We start from the raw sequence: 25,509 nt of genomic DNA, 5'->3' as shown, positions 1-25,509 counted from the left end.
TGTACCCGCAGCAGCATTAGCATAGGCAGCACTTTTCGAACTGACTGATATCGAACGGTACTTTTTGGATATTCTATCTTCAAAATTACGGGCACGTTTAACGTTCCCGTTCTGCTTGGTACGATACTGCATAATTTGTCTGCGCGAAGGGCAATCTTAAAAGTACTTATAAACTTGTTGGTATTTTCTTTTACAATCATTTGTTTATTTATTTAGTTCATTTAATCTTACATGCAATTTACATATAGTTTGATTTTTAAACCGAGATTTGGTGGTCCAGCAGTAATTTAACAGTTTTCTATATGATTGGAATTGGTTTGAAATATTAAGCTTACAAAGAAAAATGAGGGAAAAACTATGCATTTCGAAAAAAAAAGGATTGATAATAAAATGAAGGACATATCATTGCTACAAAGCACTCCTACTTCCAGAATAGCAGTGAAAAATGCAGAATATTCTCCGGTAACAACGGCTATGTAATAAGGATGCCGTGGATTACGTGGACGGAACCGTTATCAATTTTAAAATGTGGAGAGTAATGTAATTGAAGATGGTGAAAAGCTAAATGCTAAGCTCGATCTTAATGGTTCTCTATGCAATATCACTATCATGGTTGATCACGGAGTAGCAACTATTCCATTAGTTGATCGACTTCTAAAATTATTTGAAAAAAGTAATGTTCAATTGTATTGTCGTAAATGGAAAAAAATATACCTTTTATCTTCACGATTTTTGAGAAGTAGTTCGTGATCTGATTTCCCTAATTGGGCTGAATATATCAAGAGATTGAAAGCACTGGTTCTAACAAGGAGATATAGATTTTTTCCGTAAAGCATTTATTCAAACGCCCAATGATAATTATTCAGACGTTATGACATGGCGACCGTGACATTACAAGACCACCGCGTGTTTTCTTAGTTGGTAGAGTACGATTGGTAGAATTTCTTGATGGAATCCGTAGCCGTCGTTAGTTCAACATTGCGTATTTAAATATCATTTGAAGAACTCCTTTATTACTAAGGAGTGATTTAGTAGAAAATCTTAAAGTAAAAATTTAACTTTGTGCAAACAGAAAATTGCCATTAATCTAGTCTAGCGACTTTTCACCGAAACCTCAATCCTTAATTAACCTTTCGACAGATTCTCAACGAGATTGCCCAGCACAAGATCAAGATATACGATTTCCCGGACCCATCGGATGAGGAGGAGGATGCCAAAACGCTGCGACAGCTGCGAAGTCGAGTGCCGTTTGCCGTTGTAGGTGCTAATGCCATCATCGAAATTGATGGTCGTAAAATCCGTGGTCGTCGGTATCCGTGGGGTGTTGTAGAAGGTTTGTGTCTCACCGCTCAACATCAACTAATGGTGGTGATTATTAACGATTTCAATCTGTCCACTTGCAGTCGAAAGCCTAGACCACTGTGATTTCATTGCGCTACGCAATATGGTTATCCGGACGCACCTGCAGGACCTCAAGGATGTCACCAACAACGTCCACTACGAAAACTATCGCTGCCGAAAGCTCGCCGGTTTGGGTAACGACGGAAAGACCAAACTGAGCAATAAGTAAGTTTCATTTCTGCAGAAAAAAATTAACAGTACATTTCGTAAAATAAGCAGCGGAAAGGCCACTAATTGTTTTGTACATATGCCGCGCGCTCGTTTGCTTTAGTGCACTTGCTTTCAACACATGCACGGCACTCACAAGTGTTCAGTTTATAGGTTGATTGGTTCGGTGGCTACCGCCGAACCAACCTAAGCACGCTCTATTTAATATGCCTAAATTTATTCGATTAATCATGCATCACATTCTTTCCACACCACCACATCATTTCTAAAACGAATCGTCTCATTCTCTCATCTAACCTCTGTTACCACGTCTCACCCATTCAGCTTATGCAATATTGGAACGATTAATGCAAACTCATTTGGTACTGGATGGTAAGTTTGTTTTGAGTTTGGCTTTCAGAACGGTTTCCTTGAGTTCAGCATAAATTTGCATGCCGCTTTCATTTTTCACCCATAACAGTCACGCAATAGTTAAACTTAACCGAAGCACGTTTCGAATGCAATGCACTAAATTGTTTGTACACCTATTCAGGAACCCACTGGCCCAGATGGAGGAGGAAAAGCGCGAGCACGAATCCAAGATGAAGAAGATGGAAGCCGAAATGGAGCAGGTGTTCGAAATGAAGGTCAAGGAGAAGAAACAGAAACTGAAGGATTCCGAAGCCGAACTCACCAGAAGGCACGAGGAGAGGAAAAAGGTAAGGAGTGTGAAGCTTGCATTCCAAAAAGACACAAACTAACGCTGTAAAATTTTATTCCTGGTCACAGGCTTTGGAACTTCAGATCCGCGAACTGGAAGATCGCCGGAAAGCGTTCGAAATCGAGAAAGCCGAGTGGGAACAACAGAACGGAGTCACGCTCGAAGAGCTGCGGCGCAAGAGCCTCGAAGCGAACAGCAAAGAGTAAGTCAAACAGAAACATTTGCCTTTTCGGGCGCCTTACTAGGTGTTGATAATTATTGGCCGATCTCGTGTTCGATTTCCAAACGTTTCGCAATATTTGGTTCGATAGCGAGAGACAGTGCCTCGTCTCACTTGTCTGTTCTATTTTAGAGTCTTTTGGTTTTATTGTTCGCAAGGATTATTATTTCGTTGAAGGTTTCCTTATTTATTGTTTCGATTATTTTTCTCGGGGTGGTCCAAGAATTCTAAAAGTTCGTGAAGTTCAAATGATAGTTTTTCAACTTAAGTCCGTTTCAAACCCAAGATAAAACAATACCATTTCTAGTCAAGCGTAGGTATCTGATCATAGGTATCTCGGTGTTTATTTGTCTTTACAACTTCGCAACTTTCTTCTCTTGTGATATAACACTGCTATATTAGTGCAAATACCGCATTCAAAAGTTACTCCCTTGCACATAATGGTCAATCAGTCAAAAAAACTCTCATTTCATAACTATGTATGTGCTTTCAGTACCCAACTGACAAACAAGTTTTATTCCAGAGGGTTTATCATGCAATTGGCATAGCCCATTCCATTTTGGTCCTTCCCCTGACCGACAAAAATCGAAATAAATGAATAAATGAAAATTTGAAGATTGTCTCCAATGTTCGTGTTCATTGAAGTTGCGTCATGATAAACTTCTTGGAGAATTACTTGAATCCAACTCTCTGGCAAAATCCGTAACGGGTCTTGCAGCAAGGAATCTGTCAAAAATATTACTATGAGTATGGCATTCCCCCAATCTCTGGATCTTACGAGCAGAACCATACTGCCGTGAATCGCAAGTCAGTCCCATCTGTAAAAAGTAGGTATTGAGTAAATGGGATCTGATTTTTCCAAACTCGTTTTCCATACAAATATTCAAAAAATTCCTAAGAATTGGAGCATGTTCAAATCTTAATGAAACTTTCACAATTTGCTTTTTACTACGATATCTTCGAGAAAAATATGAAGATGATCAAAATACGGTTCATTTGCGTGTTACACAATCGGAATCTTTAGTGGGACTGACATGCGGTTACTTTTCATTATGGGACAATTTGACTTGCTGTTTTTTTTCTATTTTTTCTGAACAAATCATATTATTTCATTAGTTCAGCTTAAATAGTATTGGAAGATATGGTGAAAACTGAATTCAACTCAATTTTGACGAAAATGCAGATGGGACTGACTTGCGATTCACGGCAGCATACAATATGAATCTCTCCAAGAAGAAACGACGATGGATTCGTGTAGGAATATCTCAGAGAAATCCTCCAGGCATTAGGTACTCTGAATGTTTTACCTATGGATTTTTTCAAGAACTGTCTCAAGAATCACTACTGTGATTTTTTCTGGGAATATTTTTAGACAGTCCTCATCAATTCCTCTCGAGTCTAGACATTTCCTCAGAAATTCATTCAGAAGATATTTTCTCTAAAAAGTTTATATGAATTTTTCAAGTATCATGATTAAAAATAGCATAATGGATCTATATAAACACTCATCCAAAAAGGCATCTTAGAATTTCTGGATGCATAAAAAACAGAAAAAAATATTTATAAATTATTACAGTTATTATTACAGGGTGTTTACTACCTGGGAAAACCTGTAAAATCTGGAGATATCAGGGAATTTTGTTAAACCAAAAAAAAAACTGGAATCTCAGAAAATTTCGATAACAATCAAGGAAAGTTCTTTGAGTCAGTAATTTATGGTAGAATATGTCCATGTCAAAGGATTTCACGTCCAAATCCCCCAAAAATTCCGGCTGCGCCGCTATCAAAATACTCCTTGAGCTGTTCAGTGAGGATCTTTTCGGGTTTGAAATTTTATCGACTTCCCAAGGAATAATATAGCAATGGATTCACATACCTTCACGCACGTTTTCAAAAATTATTCGAAATTTGAAAGCTGGAAAACTGATTTTGGAAAAGTAATCTGGAATACAAACAACTTTCAATTTGAAACGTCGAAACAACAAATTTATTAATTTTAGAACTGGTAGCAGGTCTCTTTTTAGAGACTTGGTCTTTATTTTAATGCAAGTTTTTATTTTTGATGAAAGGTCTCTTGGATTTTTTATTTTTTAACCGAAATGACCTCTAAGGTCTCTTTTCCATATCTTGCTTACAAAATTATGTGGGCTCCAGAAAAACCTTCAGAGACTGTTACGAGACTTTTCAACAATTTCTTTAAAAAATTTATCTCAGATTTCTTGAGGAAAAGCTCTAGGAATTATCCTAGTGACTTCTATAGAGATTTCGTCTGGAATACTTCCAGGAATTCCTACACAGATCCTTCCAGAATGTTTTCTAGAGATTCCTCTACCAATTATCTTAGAAATTATTCCAGTTATTTTTCGAAGAATATCTTTTGAAATTTCTCCAGGAAATTGTGGATCACTTCATCGTTACTATCTCCAGTAGTTTGCTCAGGAATTACCTTGAAAACTTTAAAAAACACTATCTTAAGACTTCCTCTAGATATTTTTCATTATCCTTCAACCGAATTTTCCAGTTGTTATTCTAGGAGATCTTCTAAGGATTTTTTTTCCAAGAAAGACCGCAAAGGTTAATTGCACAGTTTTTGAAAGAAATTGTTCAGAGGTTTTTATTTTCAAAAAATACCCGACAAGAATTTCTACGTCATTTCATCCACGGTAAGACCAAAGAATTTCTCCAAGGACTCCTCGAGCGGTTATTCGAGGAAATCTATTAGGAACTTTAAAAAACAATCCTCAATCTCGACCCTGTGTTTCATTATGGAGTTCTTCTAGATTTTTGTTTTCTAGAAATTCGTTAAGATTTTCATCGAAGAATTACAACTACAGCTCTTCCAAACATTTCTCAAAAAAAATCCCATGAAACTTATAAAAGTTTATTTAAGGTTCAGAACAAATCAACTAGGTTTAATCCCAACAATTTAACTAGAAACTCTCCTAAAAATTCCACAATGAGTTCTTTTAGTAACCGTTATTCATCAAAGATGACTTGGAAACTTACACAAGTTTCATCAGAGATTACTTTAAAATTTGCTTTATAAACACTTCACGATTCTTTTTTGAACATCTGCTCAAATTTGAAAAATATTTCATTCACATTTCCATGGATTAATGCCTAGAAAAAAAATCCTGGCAGAATACTTGGAAAAATCTTTAGACTTCCTTAAGAAATCTTTAAGAATTACTATTCCTACATTCCTGAAGAAATCTCTGAGTAATTACTGGAGGTATCCTTAGAATTTTATGTGAAACTTTAAAGCAATTATGAAGGACAATATTTAAGAAATTCTTGGAGGCATATTTGGAGAAACTTCTATTTGAATTTTCCAAGAAGTTTCAAACGGAATTCTTAGAGGATGTCCTAGGAAAATCGATGGAAGAATAACGGAGAAAATCCTAGAGGACTTTCTTGAACAATATCCGGAAGAATCTGTAATTTAGAAATTTTTGACGATCTTTGAGTTCTCTGTTGTTATATTTGAAAAAAAAAAACGGGTTGTGCTTTTGAGATATCTAAAATAAAATTCTTTCACGAATTGTTCAGAAAAAATCTCGAAGTAAATCTTCGGAGTAATAATTTTTGGGCAAATACTTGAAATAATTTCAGATGGAATTCCTTGAGTAAATAATTGAAAAAAATGTCGTAATGTAAACTGTAAACGACCTATAAATGTTAAAAAACAGGAAATATCAGGGAATTTTGTTTGTGCAAACAATACAGTATACTTGTTGTACAAAGATCCTTTTGATACATACTAAGAGTTTGACGAATTTGTCTAGGAATTTCACTAATTAGAATTCCGTGCAAAACATTTACATATTAAAAAAAATTTTTAATCATTCCCTCTTAATCTAGAAAGGATTATTCAAGGCTTTTAATCTTTGAGTTGCAACAACCTAAAACTTTGGAAATCTATATAATAAAGAAAAATAAAACATTTTAAAAGTTTATGATCATATCTCAAAGTAAACATTATAACATTTCAAAAATGTAATGAGTAATTTCTTAAGGCTTTTATTGAATGTTCTTGATAATGCTGGAATTCACCATTAATAACTCTTTGAAGTCCTGCACATATTCACATATTCTTCCAGAAATTCCATTTATTTTGCTGCTAGACTTCTTTCAAAGTATAATTCACCAAGGATTTTTGCAATGACTTCTGAGAGAAATTCTTCCCTTTTGACAAAAACCAGAACAATACAATAATGCTTAGATAATAAAATAAATCAGCTCTTCTCAGTAAAACACAAAGAGTATCGAAATGTAATCGTGTAATATAATTAACTCATGGTTTTACAGCTGACGTAAAATGATCTATCAAACCGAAGCCCCAAACGAAATCCACTGAAGTGAGCTCTCACCATTTTATTCATGAATTCAAAAACATTGAATGAATCAGATCCAGATATGAAGTTTTACTTTTTCTCAAAACAACAAATGGACGGACAAGTAGTAAGTGGTCCTTCGATTTCGTTGTATACTCCTGTGGGGTGGACGACGGAATCGAGACCAATCGGGCTCGCGTTTTGCGAAAAGATATTCATGTTCAGTCGAGGATGAATTGACAATTGGTGAGCTCGTTTCAAGCTTATGATAACATATTATGTAATTTTCAAACAAACTATGGATGGTTCGTCACTAATAGTGTCGACATAAACCTTTATCCCCGTTTCAAATAGTTTTAATATACATATACAGCCATTCCATGAAAAACCGATCTAGTGGGTCTCCGAATTCCGTGCAAATTTGCTATTTTGTTCCTTATCCGAAATAAGGATACACGTATTTTTGGATTTTTTGATTAGGGTGACCATTTCCGAAATAGGGTGACAGGAAAAATCGCGATTTCGCAAAATTTTTATTTTTAAAAAAATTATAACTTTTGAACCGTTTGACCGATTTTCAATCTTTTTGGACGAAATGAAGGCTAAAGATTTTGACTTTTCGGAAAAAATATAAAATTTCACAAAAATTGTGTTTTTTACATGAAAAAACTCAATAGTTTCCGTTTTTTCGTGTTTTGAAGGCCTCGGGACCAAAGAGGCTATTGCTGCTCTCATTTTTTCTGTAAACTGTCAAATTTTCAGCGATGTATGTTTTTTAGTTTTTGAGATATATTTTTTTGAAAATAAAAAATCAGTCATTTTTCATCGGCACACACTGTAGATCTCAGCGCATTAGATTTGTAATGTTTAAAAAAAATCATAACTTTTGAACTGCTCAACTGATTTCCAATCTTTTTTTATGGAATGAAAGCTTAAGGTCTCAACTTTTTAGAAAAAATAGAAAACTTTGAAAAAAAAAAATTTCACATTAAAATATATGAAAGTTTCTAAAAAAACTAGAATTTTTTATATTTTTTTCACGTTTAAACATATTTTCATCAGATTTTTCACTTTTGTCTGAATAGTTGAAATTTTAAGCTTTCATCCCATACAAAAAGATTGGAAATCGGTTAAGCTGTTCAAAAGTTATAATTTTTTTTTGAACATTACAAATCTAATGCGCTGAAACCTACAGTGTGTGCCGATAAAAAATGACTATTTTTTTATTTTCAAAAAAATATACCTCAAAAACTGAAAAACATACACAAATTTTCTGAACTTTCAAGAAAAAATGAGAACAGCGATAGCCCCTTTGGTCCCGAGGCCTTCAAAACACGAAAAAACGAAAACTTTTGAGTTTTTTCATGTAAAAAACACAATTTTTGTGAAATTTTATATTTTTCCTGAAAAGTCAAAATCTTTAGCCTTCATTTCGTCCAATAAGATTGAAAATCGGTCAAACGCTTCAAAAGTTATAATTTTTTTAAAAATAAAAATTTTGCAAAATCGCGATTTTTCTAGTCACCCTATTTCGGGGTCACCCTAATCAAAAAATCCAAAAATACGTGTATCCTTATTTCGGATAAGAAACAAAATAGCAAATTTTCACGGAATTCGGAGACCCACTAGATCGGTTTTTCATGGAATGGCTGTATACCTTTCTTTTCTCGTCATTACAAAAAAAAACTTGTTTGACATTATGAATGTTATTTTATTCTTCTACCAATGGGGCTACCATTATATTTTCATGGTAAGATAAAAATTATAATCTGTTTCAAGTAAGAGTCGTATTTTCCTTGTTTATCCATGGATCGCATCACCGACTAAAGGTGCCCAAAACTTTTCCATGCTTCACTAATCAACACCCTTTCCGTGGTGATTGTGGAGATGCACAGGTATTCTCGGTCTGTAGAAGCAACAATCACTACACACTAACATTCCTTCCTCATCCCAACTGACTGTAAAAATTTGGCCGGCGCCGATATTGATCAGTAATATGAGAGCTACTAAAATGTACACTTCGAGAGTAAGCGGAAAGTCCCATTCTTTATTAATTTGGATCAAAGTGCAATTCTCACCAGTTCCGATCAATCACGAAGTAGCAACCATTAACCTGTCCCTAAGTCAGTCTATGCTTTGCTCTGCTATGCTAAACAACAAATGGACGGACAAGCTTCAATTTTATGAATAGTCTGAGGATCTCTTTATCCAAACTTTACCAAAATGATGGTTGAATTAGAACTATGTTTGAATTTTCACGAACAGCGTATTATTGGACCCCCCGCATTATTTCCCTTAATCGTTTTGCGTTTTCGCCCTCTACCTGTCCACCAACACCGAATGATTTTCTCATACGCACCATGCCACAATTGTGAACACTTCTACACTGACACGATACTTTTACGGTGCGCCCGCACACAGATCAAAAATCGCACCTTCTCTGGATAGAGGAAAACGAAGCAATGAAACTCATACCAATTATTGGTTCATTTTGCATTCGTTTTTGTTAACAATCGTTCGTTGATTGGTTCTATTGTGAACTACTGGGATATTGTATCACTATTGTTTTTTTTTTTTTTTCAACACGCCCATCTATTTTTATCTGCTTTTTTGCCAAATTTGTAAATGTGCCAAAAAGCTTCGAAACAATGCGCAATATAAGGTTTTTGTGTTTCCTTCTGTGTGATTCTCTCTTTGTTTACATTTGTCACTGTTTCTTAAATCTGTTCATCCGCTTTCGGATTTGATCTTTTGCTCTCACTAACATTCTATCTGATATTTCCTATATTTACTGTCGGTTCTATGCAAAATCATTCCATGTTGATGCATACTATCTATTACTGTTTCTTCAGTTCTTATTTAAAAATAATATAAAAGAGTATTAAAAATAAAACCCTAAACAGAAGAAATGGATTGAACTGATTAAACTGATTACTTCCCCCTAATTTACGCCTAACAGCATTGATTTTAAAACAAACGTTTCCGTTTCTTCTTCCTTTCTTTTCTTACTCTTGATTACACCTACAAACCGACATTTTTTGTGATTGACTAACTGCCCAAAATACAAACAAACAAAACCGCCAATCGCTCTCGTTACTGGGCGGGTACATTCGTCATACAAAAAAAAAACGTACTCCCAACTCAATCCTCAAACAACAAAACGCACAATGCAAACCAAAACGATTAACTGACAGGAAACGAAATTTTTGTGTGAGTAACTTTTTTTTTTCAAAATCGTACTTTATTTTTGAAACTATCATATCGCTACTGTCACAATTACAACAGTGCCCACCACAAACAGATACTCAACTTCAGTGAGGTTTTTTTTATTGCGTTGACTTTGGATATGATTTGCTGCGATTGATTTTACTTTCTCTTGTCTCACCTTATGATGGACAATTTGTGTAATACTTTTTAGGGTACTATTGTTTCTCTTTTGCTGCTTATTGCCTTTTCCTTACTTTCGTTTATTTTTTGTAGCTGCTTATTTTTATATCAATCTTTGTAAGGAATTACTTTTGGTACATTTGGTTTGCCTTCTTTGATTGCGATGGTGTAATGTTTGATCCTTTTTGTATTGATGGAGAGTTTTTCTTGTCTGCTGAGTATCTCTATTTAACGGTGAATGGTAATAATTTTAAAGGAAGTTAGAAAAATTGATGACGATTTCGAAATCACAGACAAACAGAGATAACACTGGCGAAACTTCCGTTGATTGAGCTTTGAACGATCATTTCAAATTGAATATGTTTTATACTACACACGTTTCACACTAGTGCCTTCTACAAATCTTGTTGCACAAAACCGTACATATTTCGCGATACATGGTCACTTAGATAATAAAAGCGTGACATGGACGATGGATTACAAATGAAATTATAGATTTTACGTCTGAGGAGGCTCGACGAGCTTGAAGTTTGTATGGAGAAAATCTTGAATATTTATAATGAACCCTTCTTCTTTCTGGCATAACGTCCCCACTGGGACAGAGCCTGCTTCTCAGCTTAGTGTTCTTATGAGCACTTCCACAGTTATTAACTGAGAGCTTTCTATGCCAATTGACCATTTTTGCATGCGTATATCGTGTGGCAGGTACGAAGATACTCTATGCCCTGGGAAGTCGAGAAAATTTCCAACCCGAAAAGATCCTCGACCGATGGGATTCGAACCCACGACCCTCAGCTTGGTCTTGCTGAATAGCTGCGCGTTTACCGCTACGGCTATCTGGGCCCCATTGACCCATTTTTACCCGAAAAAAAAATAAAAAGAGCCAAAAAAGTAAATTTGAGTATTGTACCTTTAAATACCGCCTCATAAAACACACTATGACAGATATGCGTAATTCGACAACGTTTTGTAGCCTTCTTCAGTATTAGTCCTTCAAAGGTTCATTACAGAGTTTCTGGTATAATTCGTCAACAATTTCGTCCAGGAATTTCTCAAAAGGTCCAAATAAATTTTCAAGTTTATGTTTATCATCCGTTGGATTGTCGTAGACCATTTCACCTCAGCGCCATTTAGGTGTTCCTCGAAATACTGCTTCCACTTTCCGATTACCAGCCATTCGTCCGTCATGATCCTTCCAGTAGAGGTTATCCCATTCGAAAGATACATTTCACATAAGGACTGTAACTGTGTGTGTAATTTTTTGCGAAATGGGCCACCCTCATCATCAGATCTGAAAGGTAACATCCTGGTTTCCCCTTTCATATTTTTTGTCACGACGGATTGATCTTCTGATGAAGCTTCCGCATCTCCTCGTATTTTTCTTCCAGGATTTCTACCATGGTGCTCTCAGTTTATTATTTTCAAAACGCTCTGAATTGTTCGTTAAATGGTGTATCGCTGGACTACCCCTTTTCCATTATGTCACATTTGTACACCACGGATTTAGGCTAACCAGATGTTATCCGTTGGGAGTACATGTTCTCCTTTTCGATCATATGTCCTCCCGTCCTCTTTGGACTGAAAATGTCCTCCTTTAGTGAGCAATTGATGCAATTGATATCCATAACTCTTTCTTAATATTGTTGATGAATAGTAATAACATTTCTGGCTTGAGTAAACTTCGATAAAGGCCCCAGAAGTAAGACGGTTCAGGTTGAACGAGTTTTCATCAGTTGTTCAAATGGTTTTCAAGTCGAAACCGTATTGCTCTCCTTCTGACATGATTCTAAAGTAATGAAATTCGGGGTTGTTGTCTATTCAGGAAGCTGTAATTCGAAGTTTTAGCAGTCAGTATTATGTGGTGTGGGTTGCTTGCATTTGAATGTTAGTGAAAAATCAATGGTTTTCCCTATGCCAAAAGCTATGAGGCCATCAAAGAATCTTTTAATAAGCTGTCGCAAGGACCTGGTCAGGGTAGCTTTCGATTTCGTAATAGTTATTTTTGCAATTTCTCATCGTAATAGGCTGTTTTTCATCACGCCAATCCTTCGTGAAACGGCCTAGTTTCCTGCACTGAGTTATGCAGTACGAAAATAGTCTTTTTGCAATTCCTTTGCAAATCAATCAATAATTGAGAAGTTGATCAACATAACGGCCTACTTTTGCTACTGAAAGAAATAGTGCTGAAAAGTGCTACTTTTCAGCACTCTTTTCGGTGCTGAAAAGTAACACTTTTCAGTACTATTTTGGTATGCGTCAACCGCATAACCCAGCCTTTTCATGACATGCTTATTCTGCACGGCGTGTGAGTCGAGACGAGTCGTTCTCACTTCGGGTGACGTGATGCGACTAATGTTAGGGTAAAATCACCGGTTTTGGCCATCCTAAGAGAAAATGTCAATAAAAATTAAATGGGAATCCGTATTTATACTACAAATATGTTAAATGCAAGCTTTCAATCCATATTATGTGTGTAAAATATCAAAACTGAGCTTAAATCATTTTTTCGCTTTGAAAATCGGTCAATATAGGCCAACGGAACCAGTTTCGGCCAGAGATTTAACTTCGGTTCCTAAATTGGTCAATCGCATCGGTTTCTCATGAGAGTGGCCAAATAAGGAGTGCCCGGCCAAATTAGGTGTATGGGAGTTAAAATTATCAGGAAAATGAATTGTTTTTCTTATGTTTTCAATCAATTTGGACAAGTAAATGAATGTATCATGTGAATGTGATCTACTGAACACAAAAGGATTCATGCTGATTGGCTATGTAAAACGGTGCACAGTGGCGCATGGCTTTTGTCCGGCCTCAAAAATTCATAATCTCAAAATCAATTGTTAATATTCTTTATAGACTTCAATACCATTGAGTGACGACTTCTCAAAATTTGTAATTGATCTGTTTTGTTTTCGATTTTTGGCAGCATCGTAAGTGTGGGAAAGTCAGCAAAATTGGACTACTTCAAATTCATCAACTATGGTTCAACTAGAAAACTTCAAACAACTGTATCTCAACGAAATCATAATCGATTTAAGCTCAATAGGCTTTATTTTAAAGCGCAAATTTAAGCCTATATTTTGGCTAAAATTACTTAACTTTTAAGGTGAAACAGTTTTGAATCAACTTCTAAGATTGCACTGAAACTTCAAAGGCACAAATCACACGAAGAAAGCATCCAACAACTGTGAACTTTTTATTTTGGCTTTGTGCACTAACAGAAAGCTTAAAATAAGAAGATCAGAACCGTTAGCCAACTATTTCTCCAGTTTTGTGCTTTTGAAAACGTGAGTAGGGGCACAAGTCGGCCATTGTGACGGCCATCTTTGGATTCCGAGATGTTTCACCTTAACATGTTATGTTGTTATTTGTAACAAAACATGTAACAAACAGTTTTTCTCCCAAATTTTTATAAATTTTCAAATAATCGTACGTTTTATGTGAAGTTTTTCGTGAATATGAGTTACTCACTACGAAGCAGCATATTATCCATACTTTCAAATGTACAATAGTTTTTCTTGCCCCTCTTTGCCCCTAGAGGAAATTCCATTTTCATTTTACATTATCATTTATCTATTTTATAATTCAAATCTGCTTCATGTGTCATAACGCGTTTAAAACTCTACTTAAATTAGTGAAAAGAAGTTAAATTTATATCTGTTGTTCAGGTTTATGTACAAATTTCTGCATTACAACCAAATTTTTAGTGAAAATAGCCTTCTCATTCGATTGGATGAAAAAACTTAATTAAGATAAATTTCACTTAAAAATCGAATTTTAAATTTGACAGTTATTTTCAACGGGATAATATAAGCCATTTAAAATAATTAATATAATACCATTATCAAGCGATTTAGGACGTATTTGAGGTTTTGTCCGACCTTTGCATGGAGGCCCGCCACTGTGCGGTGTATAATCCTCTATGGCTACAACTGGCGTATGGCCAAAACCGGTGCTTCCACCCTAATCAAATGGAAGCGAGTCGACACCTCACCGACTCGTCTCACCTTACAAGCCGCACATTTGCATTTGATTCTTGGATTTATTCTACGACTGGCGTGAGGTAAGAATTGTCGTTGTCGTAAAGCGACGTGACAATTCTCAACTCGAGTTAAGTGACTTTTTATTTGGTTTACACGGCGAGTCACTTCGCTAGAGTCTATATCCGTTGTGCGATCTGGTTCCGACACAGGTTGGTGATTCTGATGTGGGATCGGATCGTCCAGCATTCTGTCCTGCTACTGTCTTTGCTGTCTTCATTCCTCCAATGGACCGATGCACGAGTTCACTAATTTAACTGTGCAAAATTTCAGCTTGTTCGGAGAAACTATATTTACGCGCCAGCCGTTCAAAGTTTGTATGGGATTTACTATGGGAAAACTTACTTTTGCAAAGAAAAATCGCCAGAGGTCGCCCATTGACCTCTATAAAAGTTCTGAAGACGGACTCTGATAGGTATTTTTACGATGAAGAATATTGCCGAAGACCGCGAAACAATCCGACCCTTGTGAAAAAAGTTGTTCAATGAAAACCTATTGGCAAAGCGGCGTTGATTAACACGTAAAGGAATAACAATAATAACAAAATCGGCCAAAATTTCCGAATAGTCTATGCTTAATAACTTTTTTCACAAGCATCGGATTGCTTTGCGGTCTTCAGCAATGTTGTTCATTGTAAAAATACCTATCGAGGTCTGTGTTCAGAATTTTTATAGAGGTCAATGGGCGAACTCTGGCGATTTTTATTTGCAAAAGTAAGTTTTCCCATAGTAAATTCCATACAAACTTTGAACGGCTGGCGCGTAAATATAGTTTCTCCGAACAAGCTGAAATTTTGCACAGTTGTTATGGAACCTAAATGCAATCCAAAAAGTGGACTGGAGCGAGAATCTAAATTTTTCATTTAACCGTGTCCCAGGCTAATGCCCATGTGGGTTCTCTTGAAATGTATGTGTGTGCTTTTAGAGTGCATCCAGTTGAAACAATATTTTTCGAAATAGCAAAAAAAAGTTGTATGAAACTCGTCGCAAAACTCTATTTTTTCAGCACTCTATAAATGTACAACTCGTGCTGAAAAAATTATCATTTTGCAACTTGTTGCATAAATAACTATTACGCCACTGAAATCTCGCGTAACATTACTAAAGGACCTATCTAACATTGAGAGGCTCTCTTTGTTTACTTTCTCTTTCATTAATAACTGAGTCACATTAATCTCTTCTGTTGCTTTTTTTGTATGAAACGCTAGTCAAGGAAATTGACTTTCGATCTATAGTGAAAAACTTCCCAAAATCTTTATTATTCCACTGTTATAATCAAAAGAGAACGAGAGAGGAGAGAATCTTTCATTTGTACATAGGTCCTTTAGTAATGTTCCGCGAGAAATCAGTTGAACTGATTTGAGTTGCGTAATGAATCATTCCTTAACAATTTTCATAAATTGCAAGATTATGGGTAATGCATTCTGATATGGTTTCTTATACCCTCATGTGGTCTTCTACGAATGTTGTATGTAACTCGTTGCAGAACTCGATTTTTACATTACGAATCATCATTCTGCATTTTGTTACGTAAACTACTATTATGCAACAAGATGCAAAATGATTTTTTTTATTAGTATCATTCCAAACATTACACTCATTTCTTATATCTAGGTGTTCTGTGTTATTGGACAACACTATCATCCTAATTTGGTAAAACAAATTTAAGATTTTATTAACATTTCGTAAACAATATATTCCCTTTCATTTTTTCCATATTTGCGCTCCAACAATTCTGATTTGTCTGATGCATTTTGACACAGATGTATCATCAAATAGTTATGTTCCATTATTACAGGAAATAATGCAAGTATTTCGTTATCTCGAATGGTTCAGGTACGTTTTTCTGAAACCATTAAAATCACTTGGTTCAGTCTGTTTGATTGTTGATGAACTGTACCATTGAAACTAGGCTATGGCTGAAATTGCATTGTTAATTGTTTATTTAACCGTACTTCAGCTTTTCTTAGGCTTAGGCTCTTTCGAACACGTTTCGTTTACACGCTGTACACAACCAAATGTCGATTAACTCGATTAAACCAAATGTCTATTCATTCGAAAACAAGGTTTTATTTATTCTAATGATTTTTTCATACTGCACTTTGAAGTAATTTTAATGTTTACCTGGACAACTTGTGTTATGTTTAACGATTCTTTTCCAATTCAAAAAACCAGTTGCACCATTTGCAACTGCACTGAACTAACTGCCTTTACACCGTACAGAGCAACTCAGCAGACATTTTTGTATTTTGCAGTACTTATGTAGATAAGAGAGTTTTGTAAATTTGTTGTATATGGAGTTGTGGTTAGATGAACTCAATACGGTCGCTTTCGACTTTGCTTAGTAAAACAGATTGACTTCGGTCGGTACGAGTGACATATCGCAAAATCTTTCCTTTAGCCATTAAGCAATCGACTACATGTAATCTAGAAATCGAACAAATTATCAAACCATTACTGATGTGTATAAACCCTTCACTCTCCTTTCATCCTCTCACATTTTCCCCTAACCTGTGACCATAACCTCCTCGAATCCCGTGTATGTGTTCGTGTCCCCGGTATTGGACCCATTTTACAGGACCGCGTCACTTGCATCAAGAAGTTCCGATGAGTCCAAGGGCAGGCGCGTGTTTGGATCACTGCTGCGTAGACACACTAGCTTCGGAGCCCCCGATACCGTACGTGGCGGCACCGGGCTCTTGGGATCTTCCTCTGCCATTACTACCACTACTAGCGCCACCATCAATACTAATAACAGTAATAATAGCACGGTGCCACCCAGTCCGCAAGAGCATAACGAGTCCTAAGCAAGTTGATCCCCGAGACACCTATCTGTTTTCGGTCACCACCGGTCGTCGTTTTGTCGGGCAGGACTTGGCTCTGCACTAGCTTCACACAAATTGATCATTCCCATACCGATGGAAGAGCAGATAATGCAATAACTTGTGCTAACGACCACAATTGAGAAAGGAAAAAGCAATAACGCTTATCCTGCGTAGGTTGCACCAACTGTTTCTACTAGTTTCACTTCTACCATAGCCGAGGAAGATAAATAATATCATAGGAAAGAAAGAAGCACATCATCGCTTAAAAACACATACACAAGCAACACATCAGCACACTCATCCATTGTGCGAAATCTAGCAGTACTTAGCAACACTAAGCAAAACCAATGGGAATCGCATACCCAGCTATTACCACTTATTAGGGATTAGTCTACGTAAATAACCACTGCTAAATTACCATTTCCCTTCGATTGCTCGCTTGTTTGTATCCTTTAAACAATTTTTTAACCATTAAGTACTCTGTTTCGAATCGTTTCATTTGTGACAAGGGACAATTTCATGACAATTTATTATAAAACTATGTAGGAAAGTAACGATAAATCTAAAACATTAAAAAATCGAACAAACGCTAAAAATATATCATTAAAACGAACGATCACATTTGTACACACACTCGTTTCAACTTCATGGACCATGTGTTTTGTTTTCTGAAAGTGAAAATAAATCTATACACGAATGTGTCATTACATTGAAAATATCGGTTTTTTATCATTCATCCATTCACTACTCATCTCTGTATGTGATAAACCCTGGGATCAACCTTTCTTGAATGTTTGCCATTATGTTTTCTCTGTGCTATTTCCGTTTCAGTTGTCTGACCCTATGTTTGTTAGTTCAGTTGTGTGTTTGTAATTGTTTTGGGTTCTGTGTGCCGTCCTCACCCTGCGTTGAACAGCTCTCGAATCGTACCACGAAAGGTTCTGATTAGTTCGGTTTTATGTTCTTTCAGTATTTGTAGTATAATCGTCCCATCGTCATTATCTTAATGTAACCCTATATTTAAATAATATTCTATGTGATATTTGTCTAAAATTCTCATCTTAAACCATATCCTTTCCATTCATGTAGCCGTTGATAACGTATCATAGGTTGTGTGTTTTATGTAGACATAGTATTTATTGCAAAATTTAGCTTGAATATCAACACATATTGTATTAGTATCCTAGGCATGTTTTGTTTAGTGAATGTATCATGGTAATATTTTCATTGTTTCTCAATTGATTGAATACTCATCAACGTATCAAATTCTGAATAAGGATCATGGCAAAAGCGGATGGTTCTTTCGGATCTAGATCCGACTGAGGATCATTCTATCTGCAAATCTTTACAATTATCGCATGGACAGCTCCTGTCAGAATTGTGGAGTACTTATCCCATTTGTTATGATTTCTGCCGGAATTCCGAATGTTTTGTCTGAACCAGTGCAGAAAAAATTGTAAGATTATAGATATTCATTCAGGATTACCGTAATTTCGGGTGAAATTGATCATTTTTCACGGTTTTTCTAGTCTGTTTTCTATAATGTTAACAATGCCAAACAACTAAATGCAGGAAAACAAGTACGCCATAAGGTGCCATAAGTCGATGATTATGTACCGAAATTTTCTAACAAATGTCATTTTAGTGTTAACAAATGCCTCTAAAATAAAAAATCAGAGGATCTCATTTCGGGGTGAAATTGATCACTTGTCAATGCCATTATTGTTAGTTTCCAAAACAATTCTATATGATAAATTTGAGCTCCCTGAATCCGAATATGCTTGTAAAATTCTTAACAATGCAATATTTATATAAATAACGAATTGTTAAATTTCAAGTATTACGCGGAAAACGCCTAAATGTATGCAATTTCCTAAGGAATTCAATGATATCTAACAGAAATTCAATTATTTCAACCATATGAGCTAATTGGTGCGAATTTTGGTGATGAAATCTGATTTGGGGATATATCTCAAGCATTCTCACAAACTTTCAGGTTTATACCATGTTCAAATCCTTGCTTAGAAATAGAAGTTCATAGGTGTTTGTCAATACTGCACCGTGCATGATTTTGAAATTTTACGTTATTTTCATAGTAATAAACATTTTTTAACGCAAAAATCTTCACAACACGCAATTCGACAATAGTTACGACAAGCAACGTTCATTTACTGCAGCTCACATTGATATTTGTGCTCCATTACGAATAAATAAAATCGTGTGATACGATGATCAATTTCACCCTTCTGATCAATTACACCCGATTTTACGGTACTATCAACTATGATAATTGTTTTCTGATAACTTAGCTCTTAGACTTTTATCGAAAAAATCTCGTTTTTTTTTGCGGCCAAAAATCATGCCTCCTTGTCAATGTCCGACCCATAAAAGATATGCTTATCATAATCTGTGCAGACATAAACGTCACACACTCCTTGTCACTTGGGTTCAAGCGCTAAAAACATACAAAAGTGTACTGTCCATATCCATAACCCAAACTTTTTCACGATATATACAGTATTGGACAAAACATTTGCAACTTTTTCGTTTTTCCATACAAAATGGTTAACTTTAGAGGTTTAAATCTGAGTCATTTATAGACCAATTTGAATGAAATTTTTATAGTGCTTCTGAAATAACTTGAATTTTAACACATATTTTTAAGAAATTTTTCCAACCACGAATTCAAAAGCAATAACGGTTTAACAAAAGTGATTTTTTTGTAATTGGCATAACTAAACAAATTGAAGGAAGAGCTTTATGATATCTTCAGCAAAGTTGTAGATATTGACGGGATAAATAAGTTTGCCGAAAACAGTTTTTGTGTAGAACTATCAGATTCTTAGATAAATAGTTTTGAATTTTTCGTCAAAAATTACACTTCATTCAAATCGGTCCATAAATAACTGAGATCTGGCTTAGCAAAGTTTATCATTGTGTATGGAAAATCGAAAAAGGTGCAAATGTTTTGTTCAATACTGTACATCGTACTATGGGGTGAACCCAAACTTTTGCACGATGACTTGAATGACTGTTTCATTGGTTTTGAATAGTTTTTAGATTTTTCCGCTTTCGTGAGTGATCTTCAAAAAATATAAGATTACGATTCTAATGACACCTTGATTCACAATTTTTGTCGATCCAATGCTGACGAAATTACCATGTTTTTAAGCGTGTTTTTTGAAAAATGTCACAACTTCAAGTAAAAATTTAGAATACAAAATTCATTTTTGTTTTTTTTTTTGGGAAATACTTACGAAGTACCGTAATCCGGGGTAATATTGATCAGCGGGGTAACATTGATCGGGATGACTCATCTTGTTAAACGTTCAAATAAAGATTTATTGATGAAGCATTTTCGAACCATGAATGGTATCTCTCTTTCTTATATTCATAAGCTAATGATAATAAAGGTTTTTGCCAAAATTGCGTTTAGTTCATGCGCAAATTTGTCAACTTTTTGAAACAATGATTTCTATCATTTTCACTGACACTACCGAAAATTCATGTCTCACATGAGTTCTGCAGACGATGTGATCAAGGAAAATGCGGGTGTTACTAAAAATGGCATCGCCGAAAACGATTCCGTTGTCAAATCTTTCATAAGTTTATTCATTTAGGCAACATTAACTAAATACTGTTACGAATGTAGAATTTCCTGAGGAAATTGCCTACTTTTAGGCGTATTACGCGGTTCAAGGTGTTTTTAATTTTGAAATAACTCAAAAAGTAAATGACTTGTAAGAGTTTGGTCTTCATATTCAGCTTCAGGGGCCCTGATTTTAGTAAATAACGACATTTCCAATATTAGCGAACGTTGTTTACTTGGGTGATCAATGTTACCCCATATCAGCTGAATCAAAAAATCACTTAAAACATTTATTTAAACATGTTTAAATCTTTCGAAAAACAAAATAAAGTACATAGTTAGGAGCGGTGGGTGCCAGTACTTGTTTTAAAAACATGAAACTTGTAACATTTGTATTGTGAAATGAAAAATTTAAGAAAAACTAAAATAAATGATCAATGTTACCCCGGATTACGGTACGCTCTTTGCCTTTCGAATGCGCCATTGAGAGTTTCAATTGGACGTATAATCACAGAGATATGTACAGAAGAGTTTTGTATGTTGTTAGGAGGTGAACCCAAACTTTTGCATGGGAGTGTATGTTGTCTAAACTAATGACGATCGGAAATGCAAACATTTGTTTATTTTGTATTTTCTCAACAATCAAATTTTCACGGAAAGGAAGCCTGGTTTTATACCACCACTCTAAAGCTGTGAACCCTTGGATTACACGGCACATTTTCGCTGTTACCGTTATCCAGAGTAACATTGATCGGAATGAATAATCTCGTAAAAAGTTTGAATCAACATTTAATGATGCACCATTTTCAAAGCATGAAAGCACTTTTTCCCAGGGCAGACAATCATCAGATTCGTCACCGTGCGGTGACGAAATGAAAAAAAGACATCGTCATCCAGTATAATAACTCTGGCAGGTCGTCGTCTCGTCGTCGACGAAAGAATACACGACTAACTTCAACCCAAAATCGTCAACGAGAAATTTTTTCTTCATTCCGCTTGCTACCCTTACACACAAGAAGAAGGCGTATATTCGCTTGCTTCGCACCAACCAATGAATGCCATCACATAATTGCTTGTATTGGCAAATGAACCCGTTCTCCTCATGATTCCACAATAGCTCTGTTGGTAAGCGCATTGAGTTTACGATCCAGAGATCGTTTGTTCGATTCCAGACGGGTTTTGTTGTTTTGTTTTTAGGGAGTCGATGCCGGTTATGGACCCTTTGCGTATTATGGACCCCCTACAGAAAAACATAAAATTAACACTCAAAGCAACCTTATTCCTATGAAAATCCACCGGGGGAACTTCAATTGTATTGTTAGTCAGTAGTTTCAGGCAAAATATTTGGTTTGAGGCGCATAACTACAGATATTTGAACAGTTTTGTAAATGAAACCACACAAGAGGGTCCATAATACGCATTTCCAGGTGGGTCCATAATAGGCACGTCGGCAGCGAGCCGGATTACATGGGAATCAAATGGAGGGTCCATAATACGCAACGTCAAATTTGTAAACAATCCTATTATGAACCCCGGGAGGGTCCATAATAGGCATTCGGACAACAGTTTTCCAAATGTATATTTCTCTGGGAAAATCGTATGAATTTGTATGTTGCATGGGTGTACTGTGAAGTAAAGACATTGAACTTGTTATTAGACTCCACAAAACGTATATCCGCCTGATATATAATTGCGGAAAGGCGTCGAGAATGAATTTCAGCTAGTAAGGGGTCCATTACTAGCATTGACACCCTATTTTATTTTTTCAAAAAAATGCTCTTAGTCTGTCACACGAAGACACGATTCATATTATTAGTCGGCTCAGTGCTCCCGAACGAAGTTTCACCCGTAACGAAGGAATCGTATTTGCTCGTCATGACGCCGAGTCTATGTATCGGATCACTGCGGCAAATCGTCATCCGACGCTGGTTGAGTGACGATGACGATGTTTCTTTTAGTTTCGTCGCCGACTTTTTCCATTTGACGGTGACGATTGTCTGCCCTGCTTTTTCCTATTGTAATAGATAGTTTGACAGCTGAAAACTCAGCCCAATTAGTGAAAGTCTTCCACTAGGTGGGTTACAGCTTTAATGCAACGACCGAAATTTGACTGTACATGTTTTATAAAAATAGAACCTGCAACATTTGCTTTTTGAAATGAAATATTCAAGAAATATAAAAAAAAAACTGATCCGGATTGTGTTACTCACAACGGTTTTGTATTTTGCGTTTTGCTTTCCTCTTTCCTGATCGAAATAACTTAAACTTCTGATTTTTGAGCATATGGCTCATGTGCCACCCTATGAATGTGATCCAATAATTTAATGCAATAAAATATGCACAGAACGACTTAAAGCTTATGTTAGTTAATTGATGATAGTTTATGTTTGTGCTTGCTTACCGATGTGGAATAATCCTGTTAATAATAAACTGCTTTATTAGCGCTATCTACACCAGCATATCTTACTCAGTTTATTTTCATTAGATCATATATAGTATCCCAGTATGTCTTTATTGAATGTCAGTCAATATAAATCCTCTTACAAGATGTAGACATACAACACTGTATAACACCGTAAAATAAAGTGAAATTGATTAAGGTACACTGGGACAAGTTGAAACATGAAATGCAAGGCTTTGAAATGATGTCGTGAATTGTTGGCATATTTTTTTTTCACCAAAAGTTTGTAACATTTGTTAACCTGATGATCAGGTAAATCAAGTACCTTAATGTGTCTAATGATCTGGAACTCGAATTGAAAAGGTCGAATGTAACACTTTTGACTATCTGAGATAACTCTCCATGAAGTTTCTCAAACGAAATTCAATTCCTATTTCAAGCAAATAGCTAAAACGTACACAATATACGTATTAAGACACAAAACGAAATTCCTTCCAGTAAACCATTGAACAAAATCACAACAATAAAGACTGGAACGTGCATAAATTGGTCGATTTCAAATTGATCTGTTTTAATTGAAAATGCATTTAAAAAAAAACCTGAAATGCTGCATTTGAAAGTTGAATGTATATACAATGGTTGCTATGAAGAGTTTTCACCTTTTGCTCTCCAGTTTCCAAAACGACGTCCAAGTAAGAGAAACAGCGTGTCAAAATTTTGCTCGCGCAGCTAGAGAATCCGACGTTCTCGCACGAAACTTATGTGAAGGCAGATTTCAAGCAGCTTCCGGGACAGGAGTTTTATTCCGCATCAGAAAAAGGAATGGTGGCCGAATTTTACAAAACCATCAAACTATCTAAATTCCCGGCATCAAACTATCTATAAACTGCTTCCGGCATGTCATATGCTCATGTGGTCTTAAAAATGATATTTTCATCACTACGAGAACCATCAATGATGAGATTTACGTCTATGAGTGCCTGCGCCTACTACCATTCCTGACGCAATATAATAGATCTGTGGTGTTCTCACCAGATTTGACGAGCTGTCACTATCGGAAAAAGGCAAAGGAATGGTACAATGCGAAAAACTTGGTTTTGGAACCTTAAGACCACAACCCTCCCAACAGCCCAGAGCTCCGTCCTATCAAACGGTATTGGGCCTTGGTCAGATGGAATTTCCAAAAAAAAACTAATAAACCCATGGAAAACAAGCAGCAGTTTAAATCAAACTGGCGTTTGACGATGAATCATTTCGATGCAAAACTTTATGGAAGGGGTTAACCTGAAGGCACGGCAGTTCGGATATGGCAAATCAAAATAATAAACGATTTTTTTTTCCATTAAATATATGAATTAGGATATTAAACGAAAATAAGAAGATCTTTGTATTATGAATTATGACTGAAAGATATGTTTTTTTGTCGACCAATTTTTGCACTTTTGATCCGAAAGAATTGTTCAGTGGTAAAACCTTCACCAAGATCAATACACATGTTCAAAAGTTATCTAAGCATTCCATCTGACGAGAGGAGAGAATTATGCAAACTTTCGTTGAAAATCCAAAATAGTCGGGAGAAATGATAGAAAAATTCCTTAAATTTCAAAATTCTGAATCAATAATTTCAACTATAAATTGACAACATTGTATTGAGAAGTGTCTTCAGAATCACATTTAAAAATAAATAAATAAATCTCATATGCTTACCAAAAAAAACTTAATAAAAATGCTACATAATGATGCGCTAAGACTTTCTATAGAAAACACTCGTTTTTGCGGGCAAATTCCAAGTGGAATAGACTCTAGAGAGTCTAGAGCCCCGAAGCAGTTTATATAATCAAAAGATGTACCGTAAAATCGGGTGTAATTGATCAGAAGGGTGAAATTGATCATCGTATCACACGATTTTATTTATTCGTAATGGAGTACAAATATCAATGTAAGCTGCAGTAAATGAACGTTGTTTGTCGTAACTATTGTCGAATTGTGTGTTGTGAAGTTTTTTGCATTAAAGAATGTTTATTACTATAAAAATAATGTAAAATTTCAAAATCGTGCACGGTGCAGTATTGACAAACACCTATGAACTTCTATTTCTAAGCAAGGATTTGAACATGGTATAAACCTGAAAGTTTGTGAGGATGCTTGAGATATATCCCCAAACCAGATTTCATCTTCTAAACTCGTACCAATTAGCTCATATGGTTGAAATAATTGAATTTCTGTTAGATATCATTGAATTCCTTAGAAAATTGCATATATTTAGGCGTTTTCCGCGTAATTCTTGAAATTTAAATATTCGTTATTTATATAAATATTGCATTGGGGCCCACATAGCCGTAGCGGTAAACGCGCAGCTATTCAGCATGACCATGCTGAGGGTCGTGGGTTCGAATCCCGCTGGTCGAGGATCTTTTCAGTAAAGGAAATTTTCTCGATTCCCAGGGC

General features: G+C 35.7%; 1 protein-coding gene across 18 annotated transcripts in view; it reads left to right on the top strand.

The window, feature by feature from the left end:
• The window catches only part of LOC5571289 (septin-7), a 293,920-nt gene that overhangs the window by 182,181 nt on the left and 86,230 nt on the right, over window positions 1–25,509 (top strand). For 12 of the 18 annotated variants that reach the window (XR_002499424.1, XR_002499425.1, XM_021840174.1 and 9 more), the window contains 5 exons: window positions 1,141–1,333; window positions 1,404–1,566; window positions 1,894–1,941; window positions 2,102–2,267; window positions 2,338–2,471. Coding sequence is in view for 16 of the 18 variants with exons in the window: in XM_021840174.1 (XP_021695866.1) it covers window positions 1,141–1,333; window positions 1,404–1,566; window positions 1,894–1,941; window positions 2,102–2,267; window positions 2,338–2,471 (704 nt within the window). In the remaining 2 variants the exon portion in view is untranslated. Of the gene's footprint in view, window positions 1–1,140; window positions 1,334–1,403; window positions 1,567–1,893; window positions 1,942–2,101; window positions 2,268–2,337; window positions 2,472–10,017; window positions 10,034–16,824; window positions 17,788–25,509 lie in introns of those variants that run through there. The other 6 variants (XM_021840162.1, XM_021840173.1, XM_021840171.1 and 3 more) reach the window with 5 other exon arrangements.

The sequence above is a fragment of the Aedes aegypti genome, chromosome 2, assembly GCF_002204515.2.
Source record: "Aedes aegypti strain LVP_AGWG chromosome 2, AaegL5.0 Primary Assembly, whole genome shotgun sequence".
Classification (NCBI taxonomy): Eukaryota; Metazoa; Arthropoda; class Insecta; order Diptera; family Culicidae; genus Aedes; species Aedes aegypti.
Note: the sequence above shows the minus strand (reverse complement) of the source record. Positions and strands in the feature narration are given on the sequence as shown.